The sequence below is a fragment of the Aquarana catesbeiana genome, linkage group LG03, assembly GCF_042186555.1.
Source record: "Aquarana catesbeiana isolate 2022-GZ linkage group LG03, ASM4218655v1, whole genome shotgun sequence".
Classification (NCBI taxonomy): domain Eukaryota; kingdom Metazoa; phylum Chordata; class Amphibia; order Anura; family Ranidae; genus Aquarana; species Aquarana catesbeiana.
In genome coordinates, this window is record NC_133326.1 from 720,017,294 (window position 1) to 720,030,419 (window position 13,126).

At 43.9% G+C, this 13,126-nt stretch overlaps 1 protein-coding gene across 1 annotated transcript; it reads left to right on the top strand.

Moving 5' to 3' along the window:
* Positions 1-214: 214 nt before the first annotated feature.
* LOC141134369 (tripartite motif-containing protein 14-like) lies at positions 215-5,135 on the top strand. Its single transcript, XM_073623936.1, has 2 exons — positions 215-301; positions 4,398-5,135. Exons 1-2 carry the CDS (start codon positions 215-217, stop codon positions 5,067-5,069), a joined length of 759 nt encoding a protein of 252 aa, XP_073480037.1. The 3' UTR covers positions 5,070-5,135.
* Positions 5,136-13,126: the final 7,991 nt, after the last annotated feature.

A 13,126-nucleotide genomic window follows, 5' to 3' on the forward strand; every position in this document is an offset into this window, starting at 1 on the left:
GACTCCTACACCTCACTAACCAATCTGTGACTGCTGCTCCTCTCTGCCAATCCCTTCACTGGCTTCCCCTACCTCACCGTATACAATTCAAAATGCTAACCACAACATACAAGGCCATCCACAACATTGGTCGTCTGAGGACTCGGAGGCCTGTAATGCTGGCTGTAGCCTGTACGGCCAGCATTACAGGCCTCCGAGTCCTAAGACGACCAAAATGCTGCTAAGCGAAGCACGCTACAGACTCGAGATGCTTACTTGCTGGAAGCGGATGGAGCTCTGTGGAAACCAGAAGTTCATGAGGGTAAACATCCCTGCCTCACAATATCATTTAATTTTTGTTTGTTAACCACTTCTCGACTGGCTTATGTCGATATGCAGCGGCAAAGTGGTTTATTCCTGCGAATCGACATATGGGTACATATATACCTTTAAGGGTGATAGCAGGAGCACGCGCGATGTACGACGGGAAACCCAAAGTACATGGCCGGAGGGCGCGATTGCCGCCGTCCATGCGTGATCGCGTGCACGAGAGCAAGAACGGGGATTTATGTTGTAAACACACAAATCAATGTTCTGTCAGGAGCGAAGAGACATATTGTTTGTTCCTACTAAGTAGGAACAATGATATGTCTCCTCCTCTAGTCAGTCCTATCCCCTCACAGCTAGAACACACTGAGCGAACACACATTTAACCCCTTGATTGCCCCCTAGTGTTTTTTTCTTTTCAAAATATTTTATTGATTTTCCAAAATTATAAAACTAAACAAAAACAAGCAAAACACCAGAGGGTCTCTGGTGATATGTTGTCAACATCATTTAATCTAAAATATTCTTTGATGGCGTCAGCCAACACCTTAGTATGTATTGGGTCACGTTTCTCAGAGTAAGGAGGACTAAAGAGTGGTCCGACCATGCTGTGTCCAAAATGGAAGCCTTATTGGTCAGAGGAATAAGGTTTGTCGCAATAAGTGATCGATCCTAGCATAAGATAGATGGGGGGCGGAGAAGTGTGTAAAGTCTCTGCTCTTAGGGTTCAGTTCCCTCCAAATGTCCACTAGGCCATTGGAGTGAAGGATTTTGGCTATTCTGCTACTCTGTTTCATTGGGCGTGTAAGCTGGTCCCTTAGGGGGCTTTGTTTTATCAAGACCCTGGTCAAAAGCCACATTGGAGTCACCCCCAAAAATGACTTTACCCTCCAAGAGGGGGTTTAGAGTTGCAAAGAGGTTCTGAAAGAAAGTGGTTTGTCCCTTATTAGGGGTGTAGCAGGAGATTAAAGAATACAGTATTCCCTCCATAGTGCCCTTTACAAGAATAAACCTTCCCTCTGGGTCCCTAAACTCTGAGATGTGGGAAAACTTGCAGATTTTTGAGAAAAGAATAGCAACCTCTTTCGTCTTGTTTGGTGCGTTAGCAATGAAGAAGGATGGGTAGTGGGCGTGGAGGAACTTGGGGTTGTATCGAATCGGAAAGTGCATCTCCTGAATCATCACTACATCTAGTTTAACAGATTTGTAGTGTTCAAATGCTACTCTCCTCTTCCTAGGGGAATTCAGGCCCTGAAAGTTATGAGATGCCACCCTGAGATCCACACCCTTCACCATATTTTCAGCCATGGGAACAGAGGGGGGGGACACCGACCCTTCGACGACTTCTCCCTTTGAGTAGTTGGTGGATAGTGTTGAGGAGACCAAGACCGGTGTGGGTACTGAATGTCATCTCCCGATGATAGGCATGAAGGTATAAGAAGAGAGAAAAGGGGGAATAGAGGGGGGGTAAGTGAAACAATTACAATAACAAAGACAAAGACAAGGGTCTTTTATCAAGAACCGTGGTGAGTGGCAGAGGAAATATCCGCCACACCCCAATTATCAAACGCGGTCACCCTTAGAGGATGACCCACGACCCATGCCGAAGAAACACAATCGGTTTCCAAGGAATGGGTGGAGGCGCAAGTGGTCTACCCCGGACCCTTGATACAGATTAAATTTAAAACATAAACTATGCACATTCATTATATTTTCGGCTTGGGTGCGAACCACCTATTTTACAAAACAAAACAATCTGGTAAAAACAATATTAACTGTTTAAAATTTATTCATAATGGGGTATGGCGCTTCCTGTAGGATTCTATGGGATGGTGAAGGGGGAGGTGGGAGGGGGTTTGTTATCCCTTTGTGTCCTAATGTGAACTATATCAAATATCTGAATAAAATTTATAAACCCACCATAACCCCTAGTGGTAGTTTACGGTACCACCAAAAAATTGTGCCAATAAGCAATCTTAAGTAATAAGAATTTTACAAAATCATAAAAAATCATAAAAATGTGAACACAATAAATATAGAAGGTGTAGACTAGACACCTAAAATTGTGATTAAATTTCAAAGAAATACCACCATATAGTATAGTGGTTTGGCATTGAACAAAACATAAAAGTGCACCTCTGCCTATTAGTACAAATATATACAAATAAATTTATAACTAGTGATCATAATCCATAAGATGATGAATCTCTGCAAAAAAACCGTGTTCAAATTTTCTTCAAGAAAAACCGTGACTGGGGTGCTTTCAGATGATCTTAGTGACTTTTGTGCTCCAACAAACCCAAAAGGGGCAAACAGCATAAGATTATCTCCACCACGATCTCCTCACCGCCGCGGTCGTATAAGGCGTCCAGGGTAGTCTCCGCTCTCCATATTGATGGTTAGAATATATTCATAGTAGCTCCCTCATAGAGAAAGGAATAGAAGGCTCCCATAGTGTAGTAGGTAAAATTTATTGACAAATCTCCGTAAAGATAAACTAAATACACCAATACTGGTTAAAAATGAAAATAAAAAATAGAATACAAAACAAAAAATAGAATACAAAAGTCCAGCAGTAGTGTATCAGATACACCACAAATCAGGGTGCGGATACCATAAGTGGAACGTGCCTGAAAAATTAGGCCAGGTGTAAAAGCCGCAGCGTGGCGCTGGATGGAGGTAGTGCTGGTGTTTGCACTCCACCTGCGTTTCAAAGGTCCGTACCCGGAAGTGACGTAGCGTGCGTGTCACCATTGTACGCGTTTCGTCATTGACGTCCTCAGCGACGGTCCCTTGAGGGGGAGCACAAAAGTCACTAAGATCATCTGAAAGCACCCCAGTCACGGTTTTTCTTGAAGAAAATTTGAACACGTTTTTTTTGCAGAGATTCATCATCTTATGGACTATGATCACTAATTATAAATTTATTTGTATATATTTGTACTAATAGGCAGAGGTGCAGTATGCAGTATATTGTATAAATACAAAAATGTCTGTTATATTCCCAGGAGATGAACATTGTCCTACAGGAGATGTTTTTATTTTCTGTGTCCCTTCATATAACTAATCCTATGAATACAGTACAAGTCACAGCCCAGCCTCACCCTGTGTAGAGGACGTGACCCTCCCAACTGCATACTTCCCCGGTGTCAGAGAATTTAATTTCAATTCCTCTTCTGCTGTCAGCGATGACGTCTGCTGATCTGAGAGCTGAGTTGAAATGTTCCGTCTGTCTGAACATTTATACAGATCCTGTAAACCTGAGATGTGGACACAACTTCTGTCTGGTCTGTATTGATCGTGTGCTGGATACATAGGGGGGGTCTGGATTATATTCCTGTCCTGAATGCAGAGAGAAGTTTCCGGATCGTTCTGCACTGCAGAGGAACATAACACTACGTAACATAGTGGAGAATTTCCTGTCTGCTCAGCCGGATCATGAGGAGTCTGGGGTCTTCTGTACTTACTGTGTGGACTCTCCTGTACCTGCTGTTAGATCCTGTCTGCACTGTGAGGCCTATTTATGTGAAAAACACCTGAGAGTCCACAAAAAGTCCCCAGAACACATCTTATGTGACCCCACCTTGTCCATGTTGAGCAGAAAATGCTCCGTCCATAAGAAGATCCTGGAGTATTACTGCACTGAGGATGATATCTGTGTCTGTATGTCTTGTTGTATGATTGGAGGACACATAGGACATAAGATTAATTCACTGGATGAGGCTTCTGAGAAGAAGAAGGAGACCCTGAGGAATGTTCTGCAGAAACTTCTGACAAAGAGAGAGGAGATGGAGGAAAGAGTCCAGAGTCTGCAGGAACACAGGAGGAAAGTAGAAGAAGAAGCAACTGGTGACACCGAGAGAGTCACTGTCCTGTTTAGAGATCTCAGGAGATGTCTGGAAGACCTGGAGAAGAGAGTCCTGAGGGAAATCTTCGGGAGGGCAGAGCGGATCTCCATCTCCATCCAGGATCTGGAAATAAAGAAGGAGGAGCTGTCCAGGAAGATGCGTCACATTGATGAGCTGTGTAACATGACGGATCCACTGACTGTCTTACAGGAATCAGACACAGGTGACTTGTGTGATACTGAGGATGGAGATAATGAGGACAGAGAGAGACATGAAGAACTCCTCCATGATGGAGGGCGTCTGGACGTGGATGGGATATCACACATATTACACACATTATCTGATATAACAGAGGTAAATGTAGACTTCTATATACAGGGAGCTGAAAACATATTATTGGATATAAACACAGCTCATAATGATCTACAGATATCAGATGCCAGGAAAACTGTATCCAGGTCAGATAGAAACCAGAATCATCCAAAAACACCAGAGAGATTTCTGTATTGGTCTCAGGTGTTGAGCAGTCGGAGATTCTCCTCAAGGAGACATTACTGGGAAGTGGATGTCAGGGGATCAGATAGCTGGAGAGTCGGAATGTGTTACCCCAGTATAGACAGGAGAGGACAGCAGTCATTGATTGGATATAATAAGAAGTCCTGTGGATTGGACAGGACTGGTAATCAGTTTGGGGTGATACATGATAGTAAATGTGTCCCTTTACCCACCAATCCCTCCAGTAACAGAGTCAGGATATATCTGGATTATGAGGCCGGACGGATCTCCTTTTATGATCTGTGTGACCCGATCCGACATCTCCACACCTTCACCACCACCTTCACTGAGCCCCTCCATGCTGGGGTCTGTGTAGAGAAAGGTTGTATAAAGATCTGTAGGGGGAAACGGGAGATGTGAGAGCTCCGCCCAGAGACTGATGACATCATAGTAAGGGAGGGTCAGATCGGTTAAATATTCATCCAATGGGGCAGATGGTGGCGGGTTCCAGTCAGTGTCTCTTTTATTGTAGTTTGGGGTACAGTACAAATCAGGGTGCAGGGTTACAGAAATAAGAGGCCGTGCTACAAAATCATGCTGATCTGCAATGTAATAGAGGAAATAAATGAGTAGAATAGAAAAAGTCAGTTTATACTGTAGGTGTGAGATTTTTTTTGGTTTGTTGATGTACAAAGTAACATTATTGTGTGACCGGGTGTACCCCTCTCAGGAGGACTGAACCCCCAGAAATGTGGAGGAGGGGAGATAAAGTTTAGGGTTAGAGTGAGAAAAGAGAACAAAACTGAAACGTCTGTCATCTATCTCCTCTATACAGGGTCGGGGGGTCTGAGCTCTTCAGTGCTCTATGTCGCCCCCTGGAAATTTACACCAGAACATGTTTTTATTAATGTCTCATCTTAATCCAATCAGAGTTCTTGAACTCTGTGATGTCATTAAATGCCAATAGAACTTTCAGCTTAACCCCTCTGCACCAGCGCCTCCCAGCCCTTTAAGGGGTTTAGGGTGGCAGGAGGTGGGGTGGGGCTTATGATCATGTGACCGCTGTGATTGGCTGTCACGGGGGGTCACAAGATTGGAAAGCTCCCGATCGCTGTTTGCCACCAGAAATGTGCCGGCACTGGGCGCGCACTCTCAGCATAGCTGTTTTTACAATATTGCACACAAATATGCAGCCGTTCAGTACCAAGGCTCACCCTCTGCTCACCCTCTGCATAAAATTGTCCAAAATGTCTTGGTATGCTGACGCCTTAAGAGTTCCCTTTACTGGAACTGAGGGTCCAAGCCCAACCTCTGAATAACAAACCCACACCATAATCCCCCCTCCACCAAATGATTTGGAGGAGTGGCCCAATACTTTTAGCAATATAATGTGGAGTGAGTTTGGGGTGGAGGAACTTGACTGGCCTGCGCAGAGTCCTGACCTCAACCCGATAGAAAACTTTTGGGATCAACTAGAGCGAGCCAGGCCTTCTTATCCAACATCACTGCTCTGACCTCACAAATGGGCTTCTCATCCAGCATCAGTTCCTGACCTCACAAATGTGCTTCTGAAAGAATGGTCAAACATTCCCATAGACACACTCCTAAACCTTGTGGACAGCCTTCCCAGAAGATTCGAAGCTGTTATAGCTGCAAAGGGTGGGCCAACTCAATATTGAACCCTACGGACTAAAACTGGAATGCCATTAAAGTTCATGTGTGTGTAAACCTCAGATGATGTCTAAGCAGACAAAACGCGTCGGACCGAGTCCTGCCAACATTATTGTGCTAATCCATGTCTTTGTAAGGGCCCTTTTATCTACATTTGAAATGTGAGTGTTCCTGTTTACCCTCTTTTTATTAAAATCTATTTTTTTAGACGCTATCACACTATGTGGAACCTTTCTTTAATTTTTGGTTTCATCGTGTGAGTACGTGGATACCCTTTGGTCCTCCTTCCCTCCATGTGAACTTCATCCGAATGTTTTACTGTGAACTTGCCAATGACCAGTACCGTTCAGACCCAGAATTGTGATTGTGGTGACCTGGATCTGTGATTGTTCCACTTTAAACGGTGAATATCACCACAAGCCTGCATGACTTAAGAGGTATATGCCCCTTTAAGTCCACTGTTTCCGGTAAGCCTTCACACAATTGGTGGTGGTTCCTCTCGCAAGATCCCCTTTCTGTCATGTTCTCACTGATGCCTCCTGTGATGTCAACTTACTGACCGCGTCTATTGACACCGGGACTTTTTCACTCAACCCTTCCCCTTCTGTTTTGTACACTTTTTTCACATTGGTGGACACTATTTATTCATTCATTTTTTGTTTTTATATCCCACTTGTGTTTTTACACTCATATTGTGTTATATTTGCTCACACATATATTATCATTATTTTTCAACTGTATATGTAAGCGCTGCATTTTCTTTTTGGGTCATTAAAGTTTATGTGTGTTTAAAGGCAGGTGTCACAATACTTTTGGCAATATAGTGTATGTATTACGGGGGGGGTGTAAGTAAGGTTTTATCCAATCACAGGCCTGTCTCTAAGGAAAAGTGTGTGGCTTGTTCGATGTCTTATAGCTGCATATATCCAGATTGATCTTCAGTGCGTACCCAAATGTTTATGGGGCTCTCCACACACAATCAATCATTTCCTCTTTTTCTGTATAATTTTCTATCATTTGTAATTTTTCACTTTTTTGTTTTGAAAATTAAAAAAAAATAAAGTCACAAGAAACTCTCAATGGTGTAAATCAGTGGTCCCCAACCTCCCCGGCACCAGGGACCAGGTTCCTGGAAGACAGAATGGGGGGCAGCCTGTCACTTCAGGGGGGTTGGGGGACATGCAGCCGTGTTGCCTGAAGTCAGCTCACAGGTCTTACCAGTGCTCTATGACGGTGAGGAGCCTTTCCCTGGCCCGGCTCTCCTCCCCTTTCTCCTCATCTCTGCTCCTCTTCTTCCCAAGGTGACCAGAGAGGGGAGGGAGTACTGGTGCTGGGAGAAGGGGAGCGGGCACCCTCCGGTGGTTGGAGGGTGGCATTGCAAGTTGTGCTGGCTCATTCTACCCACTGCCCACCCCCCCTCCGCCCCGCGCGGTGCGGCCCCAACAGGCCACAGACTGGCAACAGAGTTGGGGACCTCTGGTCTAAAAGAATAATGCAGAAATATAGGACATGTGTGAATTGGCCTTTATTTATGTCATGTAATTTGCAGATGATTTAACCTGTATCATATTTTTCTTTATGAATGTATTTTTTGTTAATTTTTGATTAAATAAAAAAGAGAAACAAAACAATTCCATGTTAGATTCCGGTATGGATTTCTCGTCTTTCCTCCCCTTCATACCTGTGCTCAGATCCCAATATCTTATACATATATAAAACCCATCAGGTGCTAAAGGGGTGTGGCTACAAATTCTGGATGAACCCTCTGCACATTGCTAGATACCGTTTCTATCCTACAACTTGTGTCTATCTGCCCCATATTGGCACTATATCCACTGGAGTATTTGTATTTTACACAGCAAATATTCAATGCACTATGGAAACCTGGTGTACAGAACGCCCCCAGAAATGTCATTTCCTGCCGGTGTGATTGGCTCACTGAATATCTCACATTTACACACAAGTACAGTATTAGGCACCCCCTTTCTTTTTGGTTGGAATACTTTCAAAGGGTTAAATATTTCCAAAAGGATGCAAACACAGCAACTGTCCTCAATAGAATCCTGAAATTGCACCAGGTGATTATAATTAGTACTAGGGTTGCACCGATACCACTTTTTTAAAAGTACAATTACCAATACTTTTTTCCAAGTACTCGCCAATACAGATTACCGACACTTTTTTTTAAATGTCATGTGACAGTGAACTGTCAGTAGTTTTTATTTTTATTTTATTTATTTTTTTACAATTTTATTTTTTACAATTTTTTTTAATTATTTTTTACAATTTATATATTTTTTGGTTATTTTTTTTTTACAATGCTTTCTTTTAATTTTTTTTTTTTGGGGGGGGGCTAGGGGGAGCGGGGAGTGGACCTGTCAGTGTTTTTTTATTTATTTTTTTTTTATTTTTTTTTACAATTTTTTACAATATTTATTATAATTTTTATTATTATTTTTTTTTGTTTACAAACTATTTTATTTGGTACAAAAGGTGGTATAAAAATACACAATATATGCCACAATAATTACAATAATAATACATTGTACATATGGAAAATTAGAAAAATAGTATACAATAAGGTAAATACATTTTGCTATAGTTTATGGTCCGTGATATTACAATTTTTTTTAGCTTGTGATCTATAAAACAACATATACGATAACTTTGTTTCTTGTAACTAGTAGATCTCAAACTGGATTAAAAAAGAATGTGGAGTATTTAACCCAAGGGCCCCATGTTTTATCATATATATGAATGATATTCTGTATTGTGTGGAATATTATTATTATTATTATTATTATCAGCCCTGTTGGGGGGGGGCTTTGGTGAGCTATCAGGGGTCTAAACAGACCCCTGACATCTCTCCTTTGAGACAGGGAAAGGGATTGAGGACAGAGATTCCCCAGTCCCTTTCTCTGCAGCCTCAGCTGCACTGAAAATGAATTGACAAGAGACAGAGGCTCCTCTCCATTCATAGTTGCCAACTGTCCCAAATTTCCAGGGACATTTCTGGTATTTAGACCTTGTCCCGGTCTTACTGTATCACAGGAAATGTCCCGGGAAATCTGCAGTTTCCTGATTTTTCTCCGCCGCTGCCGCTAGAGGTCCGCGGCCGGCACTGGTGTTGTTTTGTCTCTGCCACCCGCCATTTTACAGAAGACAAGCTGAGCTTTCGTATAACAGGTCACTTGCCCAGGGAGGAAACAAGAGGCGGAGCCCGGGTGGCTGCCAAAAGAGATGGAGCTACTGCCAACCCCCCGCCCCCCGGGCTGCTGCCAGTCTGTGACCTGTTGTGGGAAAGGCCGCGGGGTGGGGGGTTGGTGGCAGCTCTATTTCTATTGGCAACCACCCAGGCTTCGCCTCTTGTTTCCTCCCCTGGGTGAGTTACCTGTTACACGAGAGCTAGTCTTCTATAATGGAGGCGGAGTTCAACTCATTCATGATTATCCGACGAGAGGCAGAGCCAAGGGACTCTGCTGGGGACACCCGATGTAAGGTGGGACTCCGCTGGGGACACCTGATATAAGGAGGGACTGCGCTGGGGGCACCTGGTGTAAGGAGGGACTCTGCTAGGGATACGTGATGTAAGGAGGGACTACACTGGGGACAATTGATGTAAGGATGGAATCCGCTGGGGACACCTGATGTAAGGAAGGACTCTGCTGGGGACACCTGATATAAGGAGGGACTCCGTTGGGGACACCTGATGTAAGGAGGGACTCTGCTGGGGGCACCTGATGTAAGGAGGGACTACACTGGGGACACCTTATATAAGGAGGGATTCTGCTTGGGACACCTGATGTAAGGAGGGACTCTGCTGGGGACACCTGATGTAAGGAGGGGCTCTGCTGGGGACACCTGATGTAAGGAGGGACTCTGCAGGGGACACCTGATGTAAGGTGGGACTACACTGGGGACACCTTATAAAGGGGGGATTCTGCTTGGGACACCCGATGTAAGGAGGGACTCTGCTGGTAACACCTGATGTAAGGAGGGACTCTGTGGGGGATAACTGATGTATGGTGGGACTACAATGGGGACACCTGATGTAAGGAGGGACTCTGCTGGGAGCACCTGATGTAAGGAGGGACTCCGCTGGGGACACCTAATGTAAGGAGGGACTCTGCTGGGGACACCTGATGTAAGGTGGGACTCCGCTGGGGACACTTGATGTAAGGAGGGACTCCGCTGGGGACACCTGATGTAAGGTGGGGACTACGCTGGGGGCACCTGATGTAAAGAAGGGACTCCTCTGGGGAAACCTGATGTAAGGGGGGATTTTGCTGGGGGAACCTGATGTAAGGAGGGACTCCTCTGGGGGTACCTGAAGTAAGGAGGGACTCCGCTGGGGACATCTGATGTAAGGAGAGACACTGCTGGGGACACCTGATGTAAGGAGGGACTCCGCTGGGGACATCTGATCTGATGTAAGGTGGGAGTTTGCTGGGGACATCTGATGTAAGGAGGGACTCTGCTGGGGACACCTGGTGGTATAAAGTATTGCAACGATCTCCATTTTTTTCTCTACGGTGTCTGCTAAAAAATATATATAATGTTTGGGGTTCTAATTAATTTACAATTTTAAACCACAAATGTCAGAAATAGGCTCAGTCACATTTATATTAAACATTTTGTATGGGAAATGGTAGAAACTACCAACTCGCGCAAATGGAAACCAATAAAATATTAGTGAGATTAATTACTCAATTAATTTGAGGAGCAGCACGTTATATCAATAATAGAAAATAATAATAATTAACAAATTAATTACAAACCGCGCTCCTTTTAAAGTGCAAATGCACAATCATACTCTATTGTGAAACAAAACCATAAAAATACCAGTGATAATAACTAACAACTGAGTGAAAACAATATACATAAATGGTGAAACAAAACAAGTGAAACCAACAATTCAAAATGCAAAATTAAATTCCAAAAAATATCCAAAAATATAAATCCAAAAATCATGTGTGTTCACGAAATGTTCAAACAATGATAAAAAACTTCTGGTAAATCAAAACTTCTGGGTGAGTCTTCCTTAAGTTCAGCAAAGCATCAGATAACAGTATTCCGCCACCATCACCAGCCACACAGCCTACTCACCAGATAGAAGTGACTCCCATGACAGGAGTCAAACACGCTTAAAGAACTGCCAAAGAAGCTTCTCGCGGTCATGGCTTTGTTCAGGCGCTGGGACTCAGGTTCTGGAACTCAGGTGCCTGTAGGTAATACTGTGGCTGCTTGGATGCATGCAAACGAACTTCCCAAATAGAGATGGATCATTGGGACCATAAGTGCCATGAATGGGGGGAAATTAAATGGAAAACTCCCATTGTGAAGTATGCCAAAAATTTATTAGGCTAAAAACAAGCTTAAAAACCGCATCACCCACATAAGGGTTTGTGCGGGCAGACAAACAAGCAAACTGCTTGGCGAGCGGAAGTGGCGTGTCACGTTCGTTACGTCTGACCAGTTTCGTCAGTGCTTTCTGACGTAATCCTGATGTTTTCCTGATCCTATTACTACCGCAGGCAGCTACAATATTTTAACGTTAGTGTAGTGCGTTCTCCGCACAGTGTTCAGCTAAAGCTATCTGTAGAAGGTTGGTGGTGTTTTCCTGATCCTATCACTACCGCAGGCAGCTACATTATTTACACATTAGTGTAGTGCGACCTCTGCACAGTGTTCAGCTAAAGCTAGCTGTAGAAGGTTGGTGGTGTTTTCCTCATCCTATCACTACCGCAGGTAGCTACATTATTTACACGTTAGTGTAGTGCGACCTCTGCACAGTGTTCAGCTAAAGCTACCTATAGAAGGTTGGTGGTGTTTTCCTGATCCTATCACTACCGCAGGCAACTACATTATTTTAACGTTAGTGTAGTACATCCTCTGCACAGTGTTTAGCTAAAGCTACCTGTAGAAGGTTGGTGGTGTTTTCCTGATCCTATCACTACCGCAGGCAGCTACATTATTTTAACGTTAGTGTAGTGCGTCCTCTGCACAGTGTTCAGCTAAAGCTATCTGTAGAAGGTTGGTGGTGTTTTCCTGATCCTATCACTACCGCAGGCAGCTACATTATTTACATTTTAGTGTAGTGCGACCTCTGCACAGTGTTCAGCTAAAGCTACCTGTAGAAGGTTGGTGGTGTTTTCCTGATCTTATCACTGCTGCAGGCAGCTACATTATTTACACGTTAGTGTAGTGCGACCTCTGCACAGTGTTCAGCTAAAGCTACCTGTAGAAGTTTGGTGGTGTTTTCCTGATCCTATCACTACTGCAGGCAGCTACATTATTTTAACGTTAGTGTAGTGCATCCTCTGCACAGTGTTCAGCTAAAGCTATCTGTAGAAGGTTGGTGGTGTTTTCCTGATCCTATCACTACCGCAGGCAGCTACATTATTTAAACGTTAGTGTAGTGCGACCTCTGCACAGTGTTCAGCTAAAGCTACCTGTAGAAGGTTGGTGGTGTTTTCCTGATCCTATCACTACCGCAGGCACCTACATCATTTACACGTTAGTGTAGTGCGACCTCTGCACAGTGTTCAGCTAAAGCTACCTGTAGAAGGTTGGTGGTGTTTTCCTGATCCTATCACTACCGCAGGCAGCTAAATTATTTACACGTTAGTGTAGTGCGACCTCTGCACAGTGTTTAGCTAAAGCTACCTGTAGAAGGTTGGTGCTGTTTTCCTGATCCTATCACTACCGCAGGCACCTACATCATTTACACGTTAGTGTAGTGCGACCTCTGCACAGTGTTCAGCTAAAGCTACCTATAGAAGGTTGGTGGTGTTTTCCTGATCCTA

Excerpts from the sequence above, each read along its gene's own strand:
- LOC141134369 (XM_073623936.1), top strand. The coding sequence starts at position 215 with ATGCTGCTAAGCGAAGCACGCTACAGACTCGAGATGCTTACTTGCTGG. Across the intron at positions 302-4,397 it reads GAAACCAGAAGTTCATGAGG|GATGGAGATAATGAGGACAG; the intron begins GTAAACATCCCT and ends TGTGATACTGAG.